Below are 25566 nucleotides of genomic sequence, written 5' to 3'. Positions count from 1 at the left end.
AATGACCGTTGTTTTAATCCTTACTAAGCGGTGTGCTGTATTATTAATCATAACCTGAACTTGAACCACGTGGCGGTATCATATAGATACCTGGCGACTCGTGAGCAAAGGTGACGTAATCAGAGCCAATAGACTAAGGTTAAAAAGAGCAACAGGGGGACGGTTTGGTGTGGCAGGCTGGACAGATCTTGCATTGTGAGGAGGGGGGATGGTGGTCCTCCAATGGAATTTGAGGGAACTCCCTTAAAGAGTCACCCCCTTTGCCCACCATGAGATCCACCGCATCAAGGTTACATTTGTCAAACCTGCACCAATTCTCGCCCATGTGATTCCCGTCCCAGAGTGCCGGAGAATCACACGGGTCCGGAGATTATGGTGCCCAGCCCACTGGCACAGGGTGCGAACTTCGATCCCAATGCCAGCAGTGGAACAGAGCATCGGAAAGGCACTGATCCCATTTCCTGCCTGCATCGGGAACTCCACTACCAATGGCGGGCGGTGGAGAATCCAGCCCATAGTCCTGTGGTAGTGGGGGCTGTGGGGGAGGATAACAGAGTGGTTTATGCACAGGATGCAGAATGATGCTCGAGCAGCCTTGGTTATTATTGTGGAAATGGTTCGGCTGAATCCGACTGCAGCAAGAAAGTTGCCAGTCAGACCAATTGAATACAAAAGTGGGTTTTGGATCCTAATGACGTCATAGGGCCCCAGTTTAAACATCTAAATTAGCTTTGCATTCGCTTGAAGCAGTCACCTATTGCAAAGACTCCAGCAAGATGGCAATGGCATAAATAAGCAGGAAGGAGCTGGTGCTCCTCCATCAAACATTGAGGGAGTGGGGGGGGGGGGGGCTGCCCTGTTTAAGTCAGGCAGTGGGCATCAAAATCTCTTTGCCTTCCACAATCTGCAAAATGTGGGGAACTGTGTTGGCGTTCTGCACTGCTCAGGCTCCCATCTCTTTCCCGTGTGGTAGGATGAGTGTTGATTTGGGTCAATTTTGAGCACCTTGGGTTAGTTTATTTTTTCTTCAAGCCAATGGGACAGAGTTAAGTAACTGCAAATAGGACCCAAACAAAACTCCCAATAGCCTTTACTGTGTCAGCCACAAAAGCAAATGAATAATAATCGCTTATTGTCATAAGTAGGCTTCAATGAAGTTACTGTGAAAAGCCCCTAGTCGCCACATTCCGGTGCCTGTTCAGGGAGGCCGATAAGGGAATTGAACCCACGCTGCTGGCATTGTTCTGCATTGCAAGTCAGCTATTCAGCCCACTGTGCTAAACCAGCCCCTACGGTTTAGATTCAATAATCGCTTATTGTCACAAGTAGGCTTCAATGAAGTTACTGTGAAAAGCCTCTAGTCGCCACATTCCGGCGCCTGTTCGGGGAGGCCGGTATGGGAATTGAACCCGCGCTGCTGGCATTGTTCTGCATTATAAGTCAGCTGTTTAGCCCACTGTGCTAAACCAGCCTCTATAATAATCGCTTATTGTCACAAGTAGGCTTCAATGAAGTTACTGTGAAATGCCCCAGTCGCCACATTCCGGCGCCTGTTCGGGGAGGCCGGTACGGGAATTGAACCCGCGCTGCTGACCTTGTTCTGCATTACAAGCCAGCTGGAACTAAACCAGCCCCTAGACAACTAAGTCAGACTCCTATTTATTGACCACAGCTCAGCCTTCAACACTATTATTCCTACGAAACTCATCTCTAAACTCCGTAGCCTGGACCTCGGCTTCTCCCTCTGCGACTGGATCTTGAACTTCCGAACCCACAGACCCCAATCCGTAAGGATAGGCAACAACATCTCCTTCACGATCATCCTCAACACTGGTGCCGCACAAGGCTCGGTCCTCAGCCCCCTACTATACTCCTTATACACCTATGATTGTGTGGCTAAATTCCTCTCCAATTCGATTTTCAAATTTGCTGATGACACCACCATCGTGTGTCGGATTTGAAACAAAGACGAGACAGAGTACAGGAATGAGATAAAGAGTCTGGTGAACTGGTGCGACGATTTCATTTGATTTGATCTGATTTATTGTCACATGTACCGAAGTACAGTGAAAAGTATTTTTCTGCGGTCAAGGAACATACACGGTACGTACATCGTAGACAAAAGAATAATCAACAGAGAACATTGACAAATGGTACATCGACAAACAGTGATTAGTTACAGTGTGAAACAATAATTTCTCCCTCACTGTCAACAAAACGAAGGAGATTGTCATCGACTTCAGGAAGCGTAGAGGAGAACATGCCCCTATCTACATAAATGGGAACGAAGTAGAAAGGGTCGAGAGCTTCACGTTTTTAGGTGTCCAGATTACCAACAACTTGTCCTGGTCCCCCCATGCCGACACTATAGTTAAGAAAGCCCACCAACGACTCTACTTTCTCAGAAGACTAAGGAAATTTGGCATGTCAGCTAAGACACTCGTCAACTTTTACAGATGCGCCATTGAAAGCATTCTTTCTGGTTGTATCACAGCTTGGTATGGTTCCTGCTCTGCCCAAGACCACAGGAAACTACAAAAGGTCGTGAATGTAGCCCAGTCTATCACGCAAACCAGCCTCCCATCCATTGACTCTGTCTATAATTCCCACTGCCTCGGAAAGGCAACCAGCATAATTAAGGACCCCACGCACCCCAGACATACTCTCTTCCACCTTCTTCCGTCAGGAAAAAGATACAAAAGTTTGAGGTCACGTACCAACCGACTCAAGAACAGCTTCTTCCCTGCTGCCATCAGACTTTTGAATGGACCTACCTCGTATTAAGTTGATCTTTTCTCTACACCCTCGTTATGACTAACATTACATTCTGTAGTCTCTCCTTCCTTCCCTATGTATGGTATGCGTTGTCTGTATAGCATGCAAGAAACAATACTTTTCACTGTATACTAATACATGTGACAATAATAAATAAAATAAAATAAAACGTGGGCTTAGGCTGCATATTGATAGAAACTTAAAAAAGGATACACATCAGGAGCAAGAACATTCATCCTGTTGTAATATACCTAAGACAATAATGTACAAGAAACGTCAACAATGGTTATTATGTGTGGGCCATCCATACCCTGTAATCCGCCAATATGTAGTAATGTAGATCATTTATCATCACGTAGTCCACTGGCAAGTCAACTTCAAGGCATCACAGTTTTCCATATCCCGAAAACACTAGAACTCCAAATACTAAAAATTGAATTTGGCTCATTCAATTGTTATGAATCAGTTAGAAACAAATTGGAAAATAATCGGCAAAGCATTGATAAAAATCCTGGAATCCCACAGAATAAAACTGAAATTTAACCTATTCCGTCACCACATATCAATTGCCCTATTTATCACTGTCATCTGTTCCAACATTTGGCAACACTGTTCCCTCCGAGTCACAGCATTGTGGGTCTGAAATACTTCCCAGGAATTGAACATGTGGGGCGAAATTCTCCGTTATCGGCGGAAACTCCGCCGATCGGCGCAAAAAACGGCTCAAATCCCACTTGCGTCACGTCATAAAAATGGGCCGATAGTCTGCGGCCCGAAATGGGCTAGCAGCGACGTAACGGGATCCGCGCTTGCGCAGTGGTTCACGCCGTGCAGCGTCATACGCGCTGCACGGCGTGACGGCTCATAAGGCCGCGCAGCTCCCCCCCACCCGACCGGAACAGCCGACCGCAACACCCGACTTGATGGCCGGCCGTCGCTCAGCCCCGAGGTTCGAGTCACGCGATGTGGAGGCGCTCCTGGATGCGGTGGAGCAGAGGAGGGACGCCCTGTATCCCGGGCACGGCCGCAGAGTTGCCCCACGCCACAGCCGGCGTCTGTGGAGGGAGGTGGCAGAGGCCGTCACCGCTGTGGCCCTAACACCACGGACAGGCACCCAGTGCCACAAGAAGGTGAACGACCTCGTCAGAGCAGGCAGGGTGAGCCTCCCCATATCCCCCATATCCCTTCTCCCCCAAATCCCCCCTCCCCCATATCCCCCCCTCCCCCATATCCCCCCCTCCCCCATATCCCCCATATCCCCCCTCCCCATATCCCCCCTCCCCCATATCCCCCATATCCCCCCTCCCCCATATCCCCATATTCCCCCCTCCCCCATATCCCCCCTCCCCCATATCCCCCATATCCCCCCTCCCCCATATCCCCCATATTCCCCCCTCCCCCATATCCCCCCTCCCCCATATCCCCCATATCCCCCCTCCCCATATCCCCCATATTCCCCCCTCCCCCATATCCTCCCTCCCCCATATCCCCCATATTCCCCCCTCCCCCATATCCCCCCTCCCCCATATCCCCCATATCCCCCCTCCCCCATATCCCCCATATCCCCCCCATATCCCCCCTCCCCCATACCCCCCCTCCCCCATATTCCCCATATCCCCCCTCCCCCATATCCCCCCTCCCACATATCCCCCCTCCCCCATATCCCCCATATCCCCCCTCCCCCATATCCCCCCTCCCCATATCCCCCATATCCCCCCTCCCCATATCCCCCATATCCCCACTCCACCATATCCCCCATATTCCCCCCTCCCCCATATCCCCCATATCCCCCCTCCCCCATATCCCCCATATCCCCCCTCCCCCATATCCCCCCCTCCCCCATATCCCCCATATCCCCAAGTGAATCCAGCCCTAACCTTAACCTCTGCAATGCACGCGCAACCGATGGCGTGCATTCATATACCTGCCTAACACTGTTGCCTTTTACCCCTGCCACCACCCCCCCCCCCCCCCCCCAGGAGAAGCGCGCACACAACAATAGGGAGCATGTGAGGACTGGAGGAGGGCCCGCTGATGAGAGGCCACTGACCGTACACGAGGAAAGGGCCCTGGAACTGGCTGGCGGACCTGAGGACCGGGAGGTTGCTGATGCAGAGGTCGGGGTGCCACGAGCAAGTGAGCCACCAACAGCCCGTCCCCATATCCCCCCTCCCCTATATCCCCCTCTCCCGTATCACCTGATCACTGCCTGATGTCTAACCATGCATGCTTCATTGTGTATCGCAGGACCAAACGTCCAGGCACCCATCCCCGCAGATGCAGACCGCCCGCAGGATGCCCCTCGGAGACCACAGGAGACGGAGAGACCCGCACCCTCCAGCATGCGACGCCCGCAGGATGCCCCTCGGAGACCACGGGAGACGGAGAGACCCGCACCCTCCAGCATGCGACGCCCGCAGGATGCCCCTCGCACACCACGGGAGACGGAGAGACCTGGAGCAACAGGGAGACGACACCCCCGTCACGTGCGGGAGCGACCACCCAGCGATGAGGGGGGCAGCCACAGGCCCCCGTCACATCCTAGCCAGGACACCACTACCCAGGACACCACTATCCAGGACACCCCTACCCGGGACACCACTACCCAGGACACCCCTACCCGGGACAGCGCTACCCGGGACAGCACTACCCGGGACAGCACTACCCAGGACACCCCGACCCGGGAAGACGAAATACCGGACAGTGACTCAGAGTGGATGGGTGGAGACTTGCGTCACGTCATAAAAATGGGCCGATAGTCTGCGGCCCGAAATGGGCTAGCAGCGACGTAACGGGATCCGCGCTTGCGCAGTGGTTCACGCCGTGCAGCGTCATACGCGCTGCACGGCGTGACGGCTCATAAGGCCGCGCAGCTCCCCCCCACCCGACCGGAACAGCCGACCGCAACACCCGACTTGATGGCTGGCCGTCGCTCAGCCCCGAGGTTCGAGTCACGCGATGTGGAGGCGCTCCTGGATGCGGTGGAGCAGAGGAGGGACGCCCTGTATCCCGGGCACGGCCGCAGAGTTGCCCCACGCCACAGCCGGCGTCTGTGGAGGGAGGTGGCAGAGGCCGTCACCGCTGTGGCCCTAACACCACGGACAGGCACCCAGTGCCACAAGAAGGTGAACGACCACGTCAGAGCAGGCAGGGTGAGCCTCCCCATATCCCCCATATCCCTTCTCCCCCAAATCCCCCCTCCCCATATCCCCCCCCTCCCCCATATCCCCCCTCCCCCATATCCCCCATATCCCCCCTCCCCATATCCCCCCTCCCCCATATCCCCCATATCCCCCTCCCCCATATCCCCCATATTCCCCCCTCCCCCATATCCCCCCTCCCCCATATCCCCCATATCCCCCCTCCCCCATATCCCCCATATTCCCCCCTCCCCCATATCCCCCCTCCCCCATATCCCCCCTCCCCATATCCCCCATATTCCCCCCTCCCCCATATCCTCCCTCCCCCATATCCCCCATATTCCCCCCTCCCCCATATCCCCCCTCCCCCATATCCCCCATATCCCCCCTCCCCATATCCCCCATATCCCCCCCCCATATCCCCCCTCCCCCATATCCCCCCTCCCCCATATTCCCCATATCCCCCCTCCCCCATATCCCCCCTCCCACATATCCCCCCTCCCCCATATCCCCCATATCCCCCCTCCCCCATATCCCCCCTCCCCATATCCCCCATATCCCCCCTCCCCATATCCCCCATATCCCCACTCCACCATATCCCCCATATTCCCCCCTCCCCCATATCCCCCATATCCCCCCTCCCTCATATCCCCCCCTCCCCCATATCCCCCCTCCCCCATATCCCCCATATCCCCAAGTGAATCCAGCCCTAACCTTAACCTCTGCAATGCACGCGCAACCGATGGCGTGCATTCATATACCTGCCTAACACTGTTGCCTTTTACCCCTGCCACCACCCCCCCCCCCAGGAGAAGCGCGCACACAACAATAGGGAGCATGTGAGGACTGGAGGAGGGCCCGCTGATGAGAGGCCACTGACCGTACACGAGGAAAGGGCCCTGGAACTGGCTGGCGGACCTGAGGACCGGGAGGTTGCTGATGCAGAGGTCGGGGCCCCACGAGCAAGTGAGCCACCAACAGCCCGTCCCCATATCCCCCCTCCCCTATATCCCCCTCTCCCGTATCACCTGATCACTGCCTGATGTCTAACCATGCATGCTTCATTGTGTATCGCAGGACCAAACGTCCAGGCACCCATCCCCGCAGATGCAGACCGCCCGCAGGATGCCCCTCGGAGACCACAGGAGACGGAGAGACCCGCACCCTCCAGCATGCGACGCCCGCAGGATGCCCCTCGGAGACCACGGGAGACGGAGAGACCCGCACCCTCCAGCATGCGACGCCCGCAGGATGCCCCTCGCACACCACGGGAGACGGAGAGACCTGGAGCAACAGGGAGACGACACCCCCGTCACGTGCGGGAGCGACCACCCAGCGATGAGGGGGGCAGCCACAGGCCCCCGTCACATCCTAGCCAGGACACCACTACCCAGGACACCACTATCCAGGACACCCCTACCCGGGACACCACTACCCAGGACACCCCTACCCGGGACAGCGCTACCCGGGACAGCACTACCCGGGACAGCACTACCCAGGACACCCCGACCCGGGAAGACGAAATACCGGACAGTGACTCAGAGTGGATGGGTGGAGACGAACCCCCACCCCAAAGTGCCATGGACTCATAGTGGGACGAAGAGCACGACACAACGCCACTGCTGTCACCAACACCCTCCACCATCGCAGAAACACTCACCACGGTTGGGCACTTTAGTGATGAGGCGTCTGGTACACTCACTGGTGCGCACAACACAGCCGTCCCGGTACAGCAGGTGGAGGTAGGAGCAGCAGAGGGACCGGGCGGTCGGAGGGCAGCCCCGGCCAAGCGAACATCTGCCGCCCAGATGGATCCCGGGTTCCTGCAGTTACCACACCCACACATAGATCCGATGCAACCACTGACACGGAGACGAGCGAATAGGGTGACGGGTGGCTTGCGACGGCTGCGGTCGCAGGTGGAGGAGTCCACCCGCATCCAGGAGCTGGGAGTGGTCCCGGTCATGCGTGCCACCCAGGCTGACACCGCACGGGTGGCGTCCGCGGTGGAGGCAATGGGTGCGACGGTGTCAGACATGGGGAACGGTTTGCGAGGCCTGGGGCCTTCCGTGCAGGCGGCGTCTGTGGCCCAGGAAATGGCTGCCCTCTCACAGGAGGCCATGAGCCAGCGCCAGATGGCAGAGGCGCTCAACGCCATAGCCCAGTCTCAGCACGCCATAGCCCAGTCTCAGCAGGCCATGGCCCAGTCTCAGCAGGCCATGGCCCAGTCTCAGCAGGCCATGGCCCAGTCTCAGCAGGCCATAGCCCAGTCTCTGCAGGCCATGGCCCAGTCTCTGCAGGCCATGGCCCAGTCTCAGCAGGCCATAGCTGAGGGCATCGGCGCCAGTGGCCATGTGCGAGCTGGCGTCGCACTGTCGCAGACAGGGTTCGACAACCCCCTGGGCTCCATGGCTGCAAACCTGCAGACCCCTGTCGATACCAGCAGGGGCCTCCAGGACTGGCAGCGCCAGATGTCGGGGGCGCGTCGGATGGCCAGTCCGTTCGCATCCCCCACCCATGTAGAGGCCTGGGGGCCATCGGGCACCCCGAGGGAGGAGGAGGTGGTGTGGTCCGTCCCGGCTCCCTCTGTAGGGGAGGTCCCGGTACACCGCGACACCTCGGACTCCCCCCCTTCCGTCCCAGGTGCATCGGGTGGGCAACGGGCAGGACAGGCTGGCAGCTCGCCATCCCAGTCGCCCGGGCCGCAGCCTGGCCCATCTAGGCCAGGACGCCCCAGGAAATGGCCGCCAAAGGGATCCAGTGTCAGAGGGCAGGAATCACAGGAGTCCACCTCCAGTTCTGCTGTACCGTCTGGGGAACCACGTAGACGTAGTCAAAGGGCCCGTAAGGCCAAACAATTAGACACTGAGTAAGTTGGCACGGGTGCAGGGCACAGATGAGTTTTAGGCGCTAGGGCACGTGCATGAACTCCTTTGGTTATTAAAGTCAATGTTACACCTACCGAAGCTGCCTTTGTGCTCTGTCCAAAGTGTGCGGGGGTGTCATGTACGTTGAGCACAAGTGTGTGTGTGAGGGGTGGTCTTACCTCAGCCCCAGGTGAGTCTGCCCCCTTCCCCCTGGGCCGCCATCAACATCCCCCGGGCAGAGGACGGGACCGTGCGCTGCAGTGTCACAGCCGCATGCAGGGATGGTCCGGGTGGATGGTGGTACTGTGGCCATGGGTCAGACATAGTCCAACGATGTAGAGCCAGGAGCTCATCGGAGGCGGGTTGTCATTATTCTCCATGGCCTGCGATAGACACGCGTCCACCCGCAACTGGGTGAGCCCGGCCCGTTGTGCCGCCGGTGGATCGGCAATTGGGGGGGGGGGGGGGGTGGTGTGCATGCGGGTGGGGTGTGTGGGGTTGGGGAGGGGGGTGAGGGTGCTGGGTGGGTGGATGGGTGGGGGGTGTGGGTGGTCGGCTGTTGTCATGGTGTGCGGTCTGTGGCCATACTACCCAATTCCCACGCCCATCTAGTCAGTGAAGCGGGCGTCTATCAGTCTGTCCCGTGTCCGCTGGGCCAGCCGGTAACGGTGGACAGCCACCCGTCTGTGTCTACCCCGTCTGCCCTGACCATTGCCGCCATCCCCCTCATCTGGGGAGGACTGGGCCTCTTCCTGCTGCTCCTCCACTCCGCCCTCCTCTGCCTGCGGCACATCGCCCCTCTGCTGGGCTATGTTGTGCAGGACGCAGCACACCACAATGATGCGGCCGACCCTATCTGACCGATACTGGAGGGCGCCCCCAGAGAGGTCCAGGCACCTGAAACGCATCTTCAGCACGCCAAAGCACCTCTCGATCACTCCCCTTGTCGCTACATGGGCATCATTGTAGCGGTTCTCCGCCTCATTGCGTGGCCTCCGTATAGGCGTCATCAGCCACGATCGCAATGGGTAGCCCCTGTCGCCCAGCAACCAGCCCCTCAGCCGGGGATGGCGTCCCTCGTACATGCCGGGGATGGATGACCGCGACAACATGAATGAGTCGTGTACACTGCCTGGGTGACGGGCGCAGACGTGCAGGATCATCATGCGGTGGTCGCAGACCACCTGTACGTTCATTGAATAGGTCCCCTTCCTATTAGTGAACACGGCCCTGTTCTCTGCAGGTGGCCGCACGGCGACGTGCATCCCATCGATCGCGCCCTGGACCATGGGGAACACGGCAACGGCAGAGAAGCCCACGGCCCGGGCATCTTGGCTGGCCCGGTCCACGGGGAAGCGGATGTAGCGGTGCGCCATGGCATAAAGGGCATCTGTCACTGCCCGGATGCACCGATGCACCGATGTCTGCGATATGCCGGACAGGTCCCCACTCGGTGCCTGGAATGACCCCGTTGCATAAAAGTTCAGGGCCACCGTAACCTTGACGGACACGGGGAGAGGGTGTCCCCCGCCAGTGCCACGCGGTGACAGGTGTGCCAGCAGGTGGCAGATGTGTGCCACGGTTTCCCGGCTCATCCGGAGTCTCCTCCTGCATTCCCGGTCCGTGAGGTCCTGGTATGACTGCCGGGGCCGGTACACACGGGGCGCCCTCGGGTGCCTCCGTTGCCGTGAGGCCGCGACGTCCTCCTCCCCCTCCTCGTCCTGTCGGTCAGGTGTCCCTCCAGCCTGGGCGGCTGCCGCCTGCCCCTCTGCGGCAGCCTGCGCCGCCTCTCTGGCACGCTCCTCCTCCTCCTCCTCCTCCTCATCCAGGGCAACATAGACATGAGCGGCTGCCACCACGGCGGCCAACATCGCTGGATGGTCTGAAAACATGACGGCCTGGTGGGGGGGAGGGGAACGACGACATGTCATCATTGCCCATATCCCCTCCTCCCCCCAGCCAGGTGGCATGGACCGCATGGGTCCAACTGTTGGAGGCTGGCACCTGGCCAGGTGGACCAACTGATTTGCCCTCCCATCACCCACCCCGGCACGGACCCCCCCCCCCCCCCAACCTCCACCCCGGCACGGACCCCCCCCCCAACCCCCAACCTCCACTCTGGCACGGACCCCCCCCCCAACCTCCACCCCGGCACGGACCCCCCCAACCCCCAACCTCCACCCCGGCACGGACCACCCCAACCTCCACCCCGGCACGGACCCCCTCCCCAACCCCCAACCTCCACCCCAGCACGGACCCCCCCCAACCTCCACCCCGGCACGGACCCCCTCCCCAACACCCAACCTCCACCCCAGCACGGACCCCCCCCCAACCTCCACCCCGGCACGGACCCCCTCCCCAACCTCCACCCCGGCACGGACACCCTCCCCAACCTCCACCCCGGCACGGACCCCCTCCCCAACCTCCACCCTCCACCCCAGCACGGACCCCCCCAACCTCCACCCCAGCACGGCCCCCTCCCCAACCCCCAACCTCCACCCCAGCACAGACCCCCCCAACCTCCACCCCGGCACGGACCCCCTCCCCAACCTCCACCCAGGCACGGACCCCCTCCCCAACCCCCAACCTCCACCCCAGCACGGACCCCCCCAACCTCCACCCCGGCACGGCCCCCTCCCCAACCCCCAACCTCCACCCCAGCACAGACCCCCCCAACCTCCACCCCGGCACGGACCCCCTCCCCAACCCCCAACCTCCACCCCGGCACGGCCCCCTCCCCAACCTCCACCCCAGCACGGACCCCCCCCCCAACCTCCACCCCGGCACGGCCCCCTCCCCAACCCCCAACCTCCACCCCAGCACGGACCCCCCCCCCAACCTCCACCCCGGCACAGACCCCCTCCCCAACCCCCAACCTCCACCCCAGCACGGACCCCCCCCCCCAACCTCCACCCCGGCACGGACCCCCTCCCCAACCTCCACCCCGGCACGGACCCCCTCCCCAACCTCCACCCCGGCACGGACCCCCTCCCCAACCTCCTCCCCGGCACGGACCCCCTCCCCAACCCCCAACCTCCACCCCAGCATGGAACCCCCAACCTCCACCCCGGCACGGCCCCCTCCCCAACCCCCAACCTCCACCCCAGCACGGACCCCCCCCCAACCTCCACCCCGGCACGGACCCCCTCCCCAACACCCAACCTCCACCCCGGCACGGACCCCCTCCCCAACCTCCACCCCGGCACGGACCCCCTCCCCAACCTCCACCCCGGCACGGCCCCCTCCCCAACCTCCACCCCAGCACGGACCCCCCCCCAACCTCCACCCCGACACGGACCCCCTCCCCAACCTCCACACCGGCACGGACCCCCTCCCCAACCCCCAACCTCCACCCCAGCACGGACCCCCTCCACAACCCCCAACCTCCACCCCGGCACGGACCCCCTCCCGGCACTCCCACGGAGCCCAGCCTACTCTAACCACCCCCCCCCACCCCCCACCCCCCCCCCCCCCCCCCCCCGCTGCACACACACACAAGCCGAGACACACCTCTCCTCACGCAATCAGTCTGCGGCCCACGCCATTTCCTGCCCAGAGCCAACCCCCCAGGCCGTCACTCACCTCCTCGCTGGTCGGCGTGAGCCTGGAGCACCGGGTCACGCCGATGAAAAGGAGGTTTGATTCACGTCGACGTGAACGGTCATCACGTCGACGGGACTTCGGCCCTTCCGGAAGGGAGAATATCGGCAGGCCGAAAATCGGCTGCCTTGCGCAGACCCGTGACATTCTCCGCGGCAGCGGCGCCATTAACGCCCCGCCGACTTTTCTCCCTTCGGAGACTTCGGCGGGGGCGGGGGCGGGATTCACGGCGGCCAACGGCCATTCTCCGACCCTCTGGGGGGTCGGAGAATGACGCCCGTTACCTAGGTTGACATGCCAGAACAGTACTGAGAGAGTGCTCATCCTTTAGATGGAATGGTAAATTAAATTTGTCTACCTGGAAGTACAGGGGTCTGGTAAATTTCTTCTGGCACACTCTGAAAAGGAGAGCAGGCAGCAAAGAGTTCCCCGTTGTCCTGCTCAATTTTTCACCCTCAGTTAGCACCGTCAGAAACATATTAACTGGTCATTCATTTCGTTATTTTTTTGTCGGGTGTTGCTTGGACAGAGCACCTTTCGTGGTTACCCTAGTGGTCACTGCGCTGGAGGTGAAATTAATTCTGTGGAAGAGCTTTGTTACATTTCAATGTAGCAACTACAAACAGTCCAAGGTTATCTAACCTTAGTGGTTCTATCTCCGTATCATTCCTAAGAGGCAATTACGACGAGCGCTATGGTGATACTTCAAAATCTTACCTCCTGTTTAGAGCTGACCTGAGGATATAACCTCGTTGATTATCTCTTCCATCCTCACATAATCCTGAACAAATTCATCATTGTTGGCCTTTAACAAATGTTTTTAAATAAAAGTATTTTTTCTCCGCAGTGCTAATTTTCGGAAATCATTTCTGCACAGGCGCAACCTCACTCGAGTGATCAATGGACAAATGATCATTAATCCATTCAGTTACAGTTACTTTTTTGCTAACATTCGAGACAGGGGAAAGTCTAAGGCACTGAATTTTGAGTCATAAGAATGGTAGATAAGTGCCGTTACATTATAACTTCAAAAGTACTTAATTGGCATTTTGATGAACCTGTTCTACATACCCAATACTGAGCTTTTATACTGATAGAGGCTTGCTTTTTCTGCACTCATTTTGGGTTCCACTTCAATTAATTAATGGAATTATCCATCAACTGTTGCCCACACTGCTAAACATTTTTAAGATCCACATCAGATCCTTTCGTTGGTGGGAACAAGTTCAATGATATAAATATATCTTCACCATATTACATTCCTTATGTTGAAGTTGTTTCAAGGTTCTTTGAACCCAAGATTGAATCACAGGAATAATGTTATTAATGTATGAAACCAACATTAAATACTGCGTCACATGCTTCTATCTTCAAAGCTCTGACTGGATTAAACGGCCTAAAAAATAGTTGTGTACTTGATTAAGGTAATAGCTCTAATTTCACAAGACCTCTCTTTCACCTGGTAGCAGGATCCCCTTGGGCGCAATATTGCAGATGGTGTCATATCACTGAAAATGGAACTTGTTTAGTGTAGGATTTCTGTATGGAATATTGGTTTCATACCTTAATAAAGTTAAACCAAATAGTCATTTGGCAGTACAGAACTTGAATATTGCTGAAAAAATACTTTTGTTAGCTTTACGCCACTCTTCAGGAATATCAATGTCAGGAGAAACAACAACATTATACTTTATGAGAAAGAGAGTGCTGATTGGTTGGCAAGTAGTTCCGATTGGTAACAGTGTTGCCATTGAGAATGCTCCAGTTAATCGTGACTGACTGATTGGTTGGCAAGTAGTTCCGATTGGTAACAGTGTTGCCATTGAGCATGCTCCAGTTAATCGTGACTGGCTGATTAGTTGGCAAGTAGGTCCGATTGGTAACAGTGTTGCCATTGAGAATGCCCCAGTTAATCGTGACTGCCATTTAATTGCCAAGCATTGTTTCAAACTTTAAGCCAGGCAGCTTGACTCTGATTGGTCAAAACATTGTCCTGAGGAATGAACCAGTGAATGGATATCACTTATTTTGTTTAGCTGAAACAGGCACAATGTGTATACATGGTCTTTCTGTCTGCAAAGAACAGGCTCTGTGTATTAACATATGTAGCTTCCAGTACACACAATTGTGCCACACTGCGAGCCCGGCTGACAATCATAAATTGATTAGCAGCGCAATTCTTAGCACACGGAAGATCATTTAGCAAATGTCGTCCAATCGCGGAATCATAGCTAATGTTGCACACTGAGTTTTGAAAGCAGGGGCCGATTGGGTATGTCTGTACCTTGCACATTGCGAACAGCAGAAGGCACATACTGTTTGATACAATCTGCCAGTCTTTGGGATGTATGGCCGACATACCCAACATCACATTGACACTGAAATTCATTTACCACATTATTCATTTTTGTGATCGGTGGAACATCTTTTTGACTTGATGGCAGCATCCTGTTAGTGCTGAATAACATTCGCATAGTAGCAGCTCGCTTTACCTGTTAATCAAAGTTTTCAGAAAATACTCCTCCAGGGTAATCTGAGGTAGACTGGGCACATTCCAGGGTCGAATATGATGGCCTTAGGCCCGTTCATGAATTTATGTGATATGCAGCATGAAAAGACCTGGGCCGGGATTCTCCCCTACCCGGCGGGGCGGGGGGTCCCGGCGGGATGGAGTGGCGGGAACCACTCCGGCGTCGGGCCGCCCCAAAGGTGTGGATTTCACCACACCTTTAGGGGCCAAGCCCTCACCTTGAGGGGCTAGGCCTGCACCGGAGTGGTTGGCGCGCCGCCGGTAGGCGGGAAAGGCCTTTGGCGCCACGCCAGCCAGGGCCGAAGGGACTTCGCCGGCCGGCGGAAGTCCGCGAATGCACGGGAGGGTAAGAGTCTGCTGACGTCAGCCCCGCACATGCGTGGGGGGGGATCACTTCCACGTCGGCCAACGCAGAGGCTATGGCCGAGGCGGAAGGAAAAGAGTGCCCCCACAGCACAGGCCCGCCCGCAGATCGGTGGGCGCCGATCGCGGGACAGGCCACTGTGGGGGCACTCCACCAGGCCAGATCGCCCTGCCAGGACCCCGGACCCCCCCCCCCCCCCCCAGGACCCCGGAGCCCGCCCGCGCCGCCAGTCCTGCCGGTAAGGTAGGTGGTTTGATTCACGCCGGCGGGACCGGCATTAAAGCAGCGGGATTTCGGCCCATCGCGGGCCGGGGTTGGCCCGTCGACCGGCACAGCGCAATTCCCGCCCCTGCCAAATTTTCGGTGCCGGAGAATTCGGCGGCCGGTGGGGGCGGGATTCACACCGACCCCCGGCGATTCTCCGACCCGGCGGGGGGTCGGAGAATCCCAACCCTGATCAGGGTAGCCATTATCCCACAGGATGTCTTTGATACATCCTATTTCAGCATCAAGCTTGCATGGTGAGCAAGTGACCCAGCCCCTATTTATAAGGTTGCCAATAAGGCCAATTTTATTGTATTTATCTGTCATTCACCATTAACTGGAGTATTCACCATGGCAATGCATTTACCAAGTGGAGTCCACTTGCTAACCCATCAGCACTCTTTCTTTATTCAGTATAAAGTTGTTGTTTACCTTGACATCGGTATTGTTGTGATCGTCCTGATGAGTGCAAGGCGAAAGCTTCCCCCTCCCCCCCCCTCCGCCCATCCACCTTTCCCCACAAGGAAGAAAATAGGAAGACATCTCAAAAATATTTATTAGAATCAGCTTTTATCTGTCTGGATTGTTTTGATCCATTAGTTTAAGGGGTGTATTTGTTGGTGGGTTGATTTATATGGCAGAGTCTGGTGCATAAAAAGGCACATACGGTGTGTGGAGAATGGGCAATAGGAGCACATGAAGCATGCACATCTGCTAACAGCTGTTGGTGGCAGTCGTTGCAGTTGGGTGAGGGGGACAGGATGGGTGATCAACCAAAGGAGTGGAAACTTAACCTGGTTGGAGACATTGTTTCATGAAGGATGGGATGGGTTTGATGAGGAGAGCAAGTGTGAAATGGGATAGCACAGGAGGGATGGAAGGAATGAGATTGGGATGGCATGAGGGGAATGGCATTGATGGCGGTGGCATCGAGGGGAGGATGGGATAGCAGCCATTGGATGGGAATTATTGTACATTTTATACCCCTCAGAGCTATGCTGTGATGTCACAAATTTCTTTGTATGTAATAGGAAATCATTGACAGTTTTAAAATATCTGCCACATGCTCACAGCACTTTGCTTCCATCTCCTTCTATAGTTTATCTTTCTCTGAGTCTATACCCAGCCTTATGTGATCAAACACAGTGAAGGTCAGTAATAAACGGACTCACATAATAAAACACAGAACAATTGAACAACTCTCCGCCCAGGCAAATTCAGAGGCAGGGAGGTATTTAATCTGGTGGAAGTGTGGTGGATGGAGAACTGCCCACCTTCTCATCTCTGCCCCAATTAAGTCGGTGGTGGAAAAATGAGTTGATGGCATTCCTGGCTCAACACCAATTGAAGCTCTTAAGTGGGCAATTAGTGCCCATTTACGGTCTTATCGCACTGCCGCTGGCATTCACTATGAATTTGCTTGTGGACTTCTGGAGGGGGGAACAGGGGTAGTAGGTTGTTCATTGTTTGGCACTCAGTGCCCTGATTGTGGGGGAGAGGGGGGGACCCAGCATTGTGACAACGAAAAAACTGAGAGCTGATGCCCTGCCTTTCTTCCAACTCTCGGTCTAGACCTCCTCTGTGACCCCCCACCCTACTCTCACTCACCTGTCGTCTGGAATTCCTCCCTGATCCAGACTCCCTGGTGGGTGTGTTTCTGGCAGCTATCACCACACCCACTGGTATGGCATTGAATGTGCAGCCACTGGCCTCTGGTCGACAGTCTGTCTCGAGAGGAGCCGCTGCGAGGCTTTCGCTGGCTCACTAGCCAATGGACAAGACTCCTGTTTCCTGCCTTTACACCCTCGGATGTAAGGAACAAGAATGTATAATTTTGCTACCAATCTTGAATGCTAAACAAGAACTTTGCCATGGAACAAGATTGGTAGGTAGAAAGCGGTCTTCTTCAATGATGATAGATACTGGAAAAAAAACAAATTTCACAGAAATAAAGTCCAAACGATATTCAGCCCGTTATATGTAAACATGCATTTTCAACTCAGGAGAAAGCAGTTCACAATTAAGCTTTCCTATTAAGTGACTGTCAATAAGCCACAAGGCCAGACTCTTGTCAAAATTTGTACTGACATTCTTCGGCCTGCTCTTATACATGAACAGATTTATGTAGCTTTTTTCCAGAATGAGAGGTTTAATTATGTGAAATCTTTGGTGAAAGAAAGCTAGAAATATCGCATTTACAGGAGTACTGTTGGAATCAAGATACGGAGCGGGGTTCTCCGTCGGCCCACTGACTGCCCAATGCGAACCTAGGGCCATGACTCATAGAACATAGAACATAGAACATACAGTGCAGAAGGAGGCCATTCGGCCCATCGAGTCTGCACCGACCCACTTAAGCCCTCACTTCCACCTTATCCCCATAACCCAATAATCCCTCCTAACCTTTTTGGACATTAAGGGCAATTTAACATGGCCAATCCACCTAACCTGCACGTCTTTGGACTGTGGGAGGAAACCGGAGCACCCGGAGGAAACCCACGCAGACACGGGGAGAACGTGCAGACTCCACACAGACAGTGACCCAGCGAGGAATTGAACCTGGGACCCTGGCGCTGTGAAGCCACAATGCTATCCACTGTGCTACCGTGCTGCCCTCTGTATGGGTACTCGTATGGGTACCCCCCCAGGCCAACTAACTAAGTGCCCTCTGGCCCCAGTCGACCCATCAGCTTTATGGGGCGTGCTCAGCGCAACCAGTGTCATCTTGTTGGCGGGCATGGTGTGTGTGGGGAGTGGTGTGTATATGAGGCTGCAGCTTGTCGGCCTCCTGAGTCTCAATTGCGAGTCCGCGGAATTCGGCACCGTTTCTCATTGGAATCGATTGTGTTCCAGGTGCCGGTGCTAGCCCCTTAACAGTCTCTGAGTCGGTACAGTTGCGACACCAGTTTTACTGTCGTGGAAGTCCACGAATCTTACCGCAGCATCAACACTTAGTCTCAGGAACAGAGAATCCAGCTGACTATTTTAACTGCAAGTGTTTTGCAGGTCTAGGCTACTGATAATGATTAGTTAATATTGGTTTCAAATAGCGAATTCTTGCTTCACTAACATCACTGAATTCTTTGAGAAGGTGTCAGAGAGTACACAAAGGTAGTATATTTAGATTTCCAAAGACATTTGTTAAGAGAGACCAATGAATAAGATCAGAGTGTGCAATCAGGGAACAAGGAGTTGAATGGTTAGAAAGCTGGCTGTAAGACAGAAACAGAAAGTAGGGATAAAAGATAGTTATTCAGAGTTGGCAGAAGGTAGGAAGTGGGGTTCCACAAGAATCAGTGCTGGAATTACTGTTGTTCACAATTTATATTGATCATTTAGACGTTTAGGAATTCACACAATTTCCAAATTTGTAGATGACACTAAATTGTGAAGAGAAAAAGCAACTAAGAACTAGGAGCAGGAGTAGGCCATCTGGCCCCTCGAGCCTGCTCCGCCATTCAATGAGATCATGGCTGATCTTTTGTGGACTCAGCTCCACTTTCCGGCCCGAACACCATAACCCTTAATCCCTTTATTCTTCAAAAAACTATCTATATTTATTTTAAAAACATTTAATGAAGGAGCCTCAACTGCTTCACTGGGCAAGGAATTCCATAGATTCACAACCCTTTGGGTGAAGAAGTTCCTCCTAAACTCAGACCAAAACCTACTTCCCCTTATTTTGAGGCTATGCCCCCTAGTTCTGCTTTCACCCGCCAGTGGAAACAACCTGCCCGCATCTATCCTATCTATTCCCTTCATAATTTTATATGTTTCGATAAGGTCCCCCCTCATCCTTCTAAATTCCAACGAGTACAGTCCCAGTCTACTCAACCTCTCCTCGTAATCCAACCCCTTCAGCTCTGGGATTAACCTAGTGAATCTCCTCTGCACACCCTCCAGCACCAGTACGTCCTTTCTTAGGTAAGGAGACCAAAACTGATCACAGTACTCCAGGTGTGGCCTCACTAACACCTTATACAATTGCAGCATATCCGCCCTAGTCTTAAACTCCATCCCTCTAGCAATAAAGGACAAAATTCCATTTGCCTTCTTAATCACCTGTTGCAGCTATAAACCAACTTTTTGTGACTCCAGCACTAGCACACCCAGGTCTCTATTCACAGCATGTTTTAATATTTTATCATTTAGATAATAATCCCTTTTACTGTTATTCCTACCAAAATGAATAACCTCACATTTGTCAACATTATATTCCATCTGCCAGACCCTAGCCCATTCACTGAACCTATCCAAATCCCTCTGCAGACTTCCGGTATCCTCTGCACGTTTTGCTTTACCACTCATCTTAGTGTTGTCTGCAAACTTGGACACATTGCCCTTGGTCCCCAACTCCAAATCATCTGTGTAAATTGTGAACTATGTAAATTTTAACAATTGAAAAGTGGACATTAATAAACTTGCAGACCTTGGGGGAGACGGTGGCATTGTGGGATTAGTAATCTAGAGCCCCAGGCTACTGGTCTAGGAGCACGGGTTCAAATCCCACCACAGCAACTGGTGGAATTTAAATTCAATTAATAAAATTCGCAATTGAACACTAATCTCAGTAATAATGACAATTAAAGTGTCATTGATTGTTGTAAAATCCCATCTGGTTCACTGGGGTCGTTTCGAGAAGGAAATCTTCCGTCCTTTCTTGGTCTGGCCTACCTGTGACACTAGACCCCCTACCCAATGTTGTTGACTCTTAACTGCTTTCTGAAAAGACCTGGCAACCCACTCAATGAAAGGGCAATTAGAGATGGGCAAAAAAATGCTGGCCTTGGCAGTGACACGCACATCCCATGTCAGAATTTCAAAAGTGTTGAGAACATAATTTGCAAATAAAATTAAACCCAGGCAAGTATATAGGGGGCGATTCTCCGAGCCCCGCGCCGGGCCAGAGAATCGCCACAACCGCACTATGACGCTCCGACGCCGGCGCGCGATTCTCCAAGGTGAGGAGAATCGGCGCCATTTGAGCCGGCGCGGTTGGCGCGGCGCCGGCCATGGGCCGACGGAATCGGATGGGGGCGATTCACCGGCCCAGATGGGCCGAGCGGCCGCGTGGATACGACAGAGTCCCGCCGGCGCCGTTCACCCCTGGTCGCTGCCGGTGGGAACTCGGCGCAAACGGTCGGGGGATGGCCTGTGGGGGGGGGCGGATTGGGGGGGGTGTGCGGGGTTGGCGTGGCGCCCATTTGGCGCCGGGAAGGGAGGCTGGAGCGGCGTGAACCGCTCCAGCGCCGTGCTGGCCCCTGTGGGGGACAGAATCGGTCGGCACGTACCCGGGCCCGGTTCGCGCCATTGTGAAACGCGACGGCGTTCACGACGGCACAAACACTTGGGCTCCATTTTGGAGAATCGCCCCCAATGTATTACATTATACGAGGGAAAACATAGAGGTCACCAGCAATTACTTGGAAAATAAAAATGGGAAGTGTGGTAGAAGAGCAAAATGTGGTGGAAAATACACAAATGTTGCAATACAGGTCTGTTCAGACATAACGAAAAACAAAGCACTGTGCAGGTTTATGTCTCGAAAGATATAATTGAAAAGTAGCGAAGTTTTGCAGAACCTGAATCTTGGGTCGGTCGCATTTGAAACGCTCAGTATAGTTCTGCTCACTATATTCTAAAAAGAACATGGGGACATAGAGTAGGGTACAAAAAAGATTTACAAGGTCAATACAAGAAATATGAGGGGCGGAATTCTCCGACCCCCCGCCGGGTCGGAGAATCGCCGGGGGCTGGCGTGAATCCCGCCCCCGCCGGTTGCCGAATTCTCCGGCACCGGATATTCGGCGGGGGCGGGAATCGCGCCGCGCCGGTTGGCGGGCCGACCCCCCCCCCGCGATTCTCCGGCCTGGATGGGCCGAAGTCCCGCCGCTAAAATGCCTGTCCCGCCGCTGTAGATTAAACCACCTCTCTTACCGGCGGGACAAGGCGGCGCGGGCGGGCTCCGGGGTCCTGGGGGGGGGCGCGGGGCGATCTGGCCCCGGGGGGTGCCCCCACGGTGGCCTGGCCCGTGATCGGGGCCCACCGATCCGCTGGCGGGCCCGTGCCATGGGGGCACTCTCTCCCTTCCGCCTTCGCCATGGTCTCCACCATGGCGGAGGCGGAAGAGACTCCCTCCACTACGCATGCGCGGGAATGCCGTCAGCGGCCGCTAACGCTCCTGCGCATGCGCAGCCCGGAGATGTCATTTCTGCGCCAGCTGGCGGGGCACCAAAGGCTTTTTCCGCCAGCTGCCGGGGCGGAAATTCGCCCGGCGCCGGCCTAGCCCCTTAAGGTTGGGGCTCCACCCCCAAAGATGCACCTTTCCGCACCTTTGGGGCGGCGCGATGCCCGACTGATTTGCGCCATTTTGGGCGCCAGTCGGCGGACATCGCGCCGATACTGGAGAATTTCGCCCGAGGCTATATATGTCAGGGCTGAACAAGCTGGGTCTCTTTTCTTTTGGAAAACTAAAATTAAAGGCTGACCCAATAGACATCTTTTAAAATTATGTGAGGTTTTGACAGTGTAGACAAAGAGAGAGAGAGAGTGATGGCAATTATTGAGAAAGAGGAGAGATAGAGATTACCAATATTACCCAGAGACTGGTGAGAAAGGAGGTAATTGCTCTGGACAGAGAGAAGAGATTTGCAAGAATGTTGCCAGGGCTAGAAAAGTGTAGCATGAGGAGAGATTGGATAGGTTGGGGTTATTTACCTTGGAACAAAGAAGGCTGAGGGGTGACTTAATTGAGGTGTACAGAATTATGAGGGGAAGAGATAGAGTGGACAGGATAAAATTGTTTTCCTTGGTGGAGAATTCTGGAGCCAGGGGACATTGATTCAAGATAAGTGACAGAAGATGTAGACGGGACATGAGGAAGATGCTTTTTACGCAGAGGGTAGTGGGAGTCTGGAATTCGCTGCCCGAGTTGGTGGTGGAGGCAGAGACCCTAAACTCTTTTAAAGGGTACCTGGATCTGCAACTTAACTGTTGGAAGCTATAGGGCCATAGGCCGGGTGCAGGAAGGTGGGATTGGAAAGGGCATCTGGGTGTTCTCGGGCTGGCATGGATATAATGGGATGAATGGTCTCCTTCTGTGCTGTGATTTTTTGATGGTTCTAAATGTGGAACTCGCCATGACGAAAAGCAGCTGATGCGTTTAAGGGCAGCTAGAGGAGCAGATGAAGGAGGAGGGAATAGAAGTTATGCTGATACAAGTTAGATAGTGAAAGATAAGAGGACGCTCAGGTGGAGCATAAATTAAAAGATTGGGTCGAATAGCTTGTTTCATGCTGTACATCCTATGTATTTCTATGTAGGATTCTTTAATATATCTTCAATTACAAAGAATACTGAAAAAAATGTAAAACAAGAAACTCAGTGTTATATAGAGTTCACAAACCTCAATGTATTTTTAGTAAGGAAGAATGTGATTGTCTAGATAAGTGGTATGTGTTTATATTTATCTCATGTTAAAGCAACAAGAAACATCACCATTTACTTTAATGGTCACTATTCAGGAGGCAGCTATGACACATTGTATTTTTCTCAGAAAGTGGCTAACATTGCCTGGGCTGATATTATCCATTGTTAATGGTTCTGGGAAAGTAGAGGTAAGCCTTTCAAGTAACTATTTTTACAACTGAGCAGTTGTAGCAGAGAACATTAAGAGTCACCCAGCTAGCATGGTACTGACGCCAGGTTTAGGCCAGCCCAAATAAGGACGGCAGGTTCCCTTTCCTGAAAGCAGAGCTGAACCAGTTGGGTTTTAATGACAATCTGGTAACTCCCATGGTTATTTCTCGAAGCCTAAATTTCTCTTACAAAGGTATTAGTTGAATTAAATTTCCAGCGTATTTTTTCATACAATTCACTGCTGTTAGAGTTGTCAGTCTTGTCTCAGTGTTTGCCTGCACGTTAGTGGACTCTGGGTTCAAGACCCACTCCAAAAGCTTAAGCACATGATCTAGGCGAGGAATTCAGTGCAGTTCTGAGGGAATGTTACATTCTTCTCGATCCTGCAAGCCCCATTTTCCTGCATGGAGTGCCCTCGCTGGCAGTGGGGTTCTCCATTCCCGCGGCCGGTCAGTGGGGTTTCCCATTGTGGGCCACCCCACGCCGTGGGGAAACGCTGCTGGTGGGGCAGAGGATCCTGACGACAGAAAATCCCACAGTGTGTCTTTTGAATCAGATATGAAATCAAGGCCTCATATGTCCTGTGGTGGATATAAAGACCCCATGCCATTACTCAAGGAAGAGCAGGGAATTTATAGTCTTGCTCAGGTTAACATTTATCCCTCAACCAACATCACTAAATGAGTGATTGGGTAATCTGTCCCATTGCAATTGAGCCGCAGCTACCATTGGAATGTAGGAAAACATGACCATCTATTTACAGCAACATGGTTCCTTAACCTGATGATGCAAATAGATGGCCACGTTTACCTACATTACAATGGTGGCTACACTTGAAAAGTAATTAATTGGCTGCGCTTTGCATCACACTGAACTTGTGAAAGACATTACATAAATGCAAGTTCTCTTTTTTCTTTTACTCTTGTAGGTTTGGAAAGCTTCCTTGTTTTACTCTTGGCTGTCCTTCCATTATTGTTTCTCTGTGGTCCCAAAGGTCTCAGTCTTTTCCATCTCAGCCTTGATTCAATTCATCTTCTGGTCATATAGTCCTCATAAACATACAGTTCAAGTAATCTTGAATATCCCCATCAGCCTTCTTAGTCTTCTCTGCAGCTCTTGACAGTGCTTCAAAAATGTTCCTGGTGTATATGGTACCTCTGAGTTATTGTCCTGCTGCCTGATCAGTATTCATTACACCCACAAAGGACAATCATTCAAATATTTATCAAATAGAGTAACCGACAGTTTGCGATCAATTTTGGCATCAACATTATGGCTTTACAAAACTTATTGAACCTTTCATAAGCAAACGTTGTGCTATGAGTTCATAATTCAGTTAAATATTGATCAATGGCTTTGCCTGCATTCTGTATCTATAAACGAAAGGTCTCTGCCTTTGATACATCACATTTCATTGAAGATGGGAGTACCCCTCAAGCCACATCATAAATTAGTTTCTTGCCTCTTCTGAAAAATTGAAGTTGTTATCTAATGCCAAATAACGCCTAGGATAACCTAGGTTTTCATCTTTTGACTTTTGCAATTTGCTCCAAATACAAATAATTCACATTATGTTTCAATCATTTTTATCCTTCAACATTGTTTCCTTTTTTTAAAAAATGTTTCCAATTAAGGTGCAATTTAGTGTGGCCAATCCACCTACGCTGCACATCTTTGGGTTGTGGGGGTGAGACCCACACAGACATGGGGAGAATGTACAAACTCCACACGGACAGTGGCCCAGGGCTGGGATCAAACCCGGGTCCTCGGTGCCGTGAGGCAACAGTGCTAACCACTGCGCCCGTGCCATCCCTACGACAAGATTTCCTGACAATAGAATTGCAAGGTAGGAGGGATAGAGACTTAGGCTTGGCATATATACTGGTCCTAGAGAATTTTTACATTGTTTGGATTTAGATATTATTCAAAACTTGTTTCTCCAATGACTGGTTTATGTTAATGCAGGAGAAGTTCTGTGCTGCTTTCCTCGTCACACATTACAATGAACAATACAGTGTTTCTGTATTTATATTCGGGCATCTATACCACACAAAACTGTTTCCGCTTATGGGAGGCAATTTAATGGCCACATTGTGCTGAAATGAGAGCTCAACGAGGCTACTAAAATGGGGGGAGAGGCCAAAATCGAAAACCTTACCAGGCACCCACCTGTCTGCGATCTAACTGGCCCATTCCTGTTGGCGAGATCAGAATCCCGCCATAGCGAGTTCAGAAACCAATAATCACTACTTAAGCCCAATCTCCATACAATTCACAGGAGCGACACCCTATATAACGGTCCCTGTGATCTAACAATCTCGCCAACAACTGGTCACATGGGTGCCTCCTTTTTAAAAACATGAAGCTGGTGGAAGGGCTGAGTCTCGC

The 25566-nt window shown here is 53.6% G+C and overlaps 1 protein-coding gene across 1 annotated transcript in view; it reads right to left on the bottom strand.

Annotated features, from left to right (window-relative positions):
* LOC140414163 (uncharacterized) overlaps positions 1–25566 on the bottom strand; it is a 110296-nt gene that overhangs the window by 43481 nt on the left and 41249 nt on the right. The window contains exon 3 of the mRNA XM_072500964.1: positions 14667–14874. Coding sequence (XP_072357065.1) covers positions 14667–14874 — 208 coding nt within the window. The remainder of the gene's footprint in view (positions 1–14666; positions 14875–25566) is intronic.

Source organism: Scyliorhinus torazame, chromosome 1 (genome assembly GCF_047496885.1).
Source record: "Scyliorhinus torazame isolate Kashiwa2021f chromosome 1, sScyTor2.1, whole genome shotgun sequence".
Lineage (NCBI taxonomy): Eukaryota > Metazoa > Chordata > Chondrichthyes > Carcharhiniformes > Scyliorhinidae > Scyliorhinus > Scyliorhinus torazame.
The sequence above is the reverse complement of the archived record's forward strand: the minus strand, read 5'-3'. Positions and strand labels throughout refer to the sequence as shown.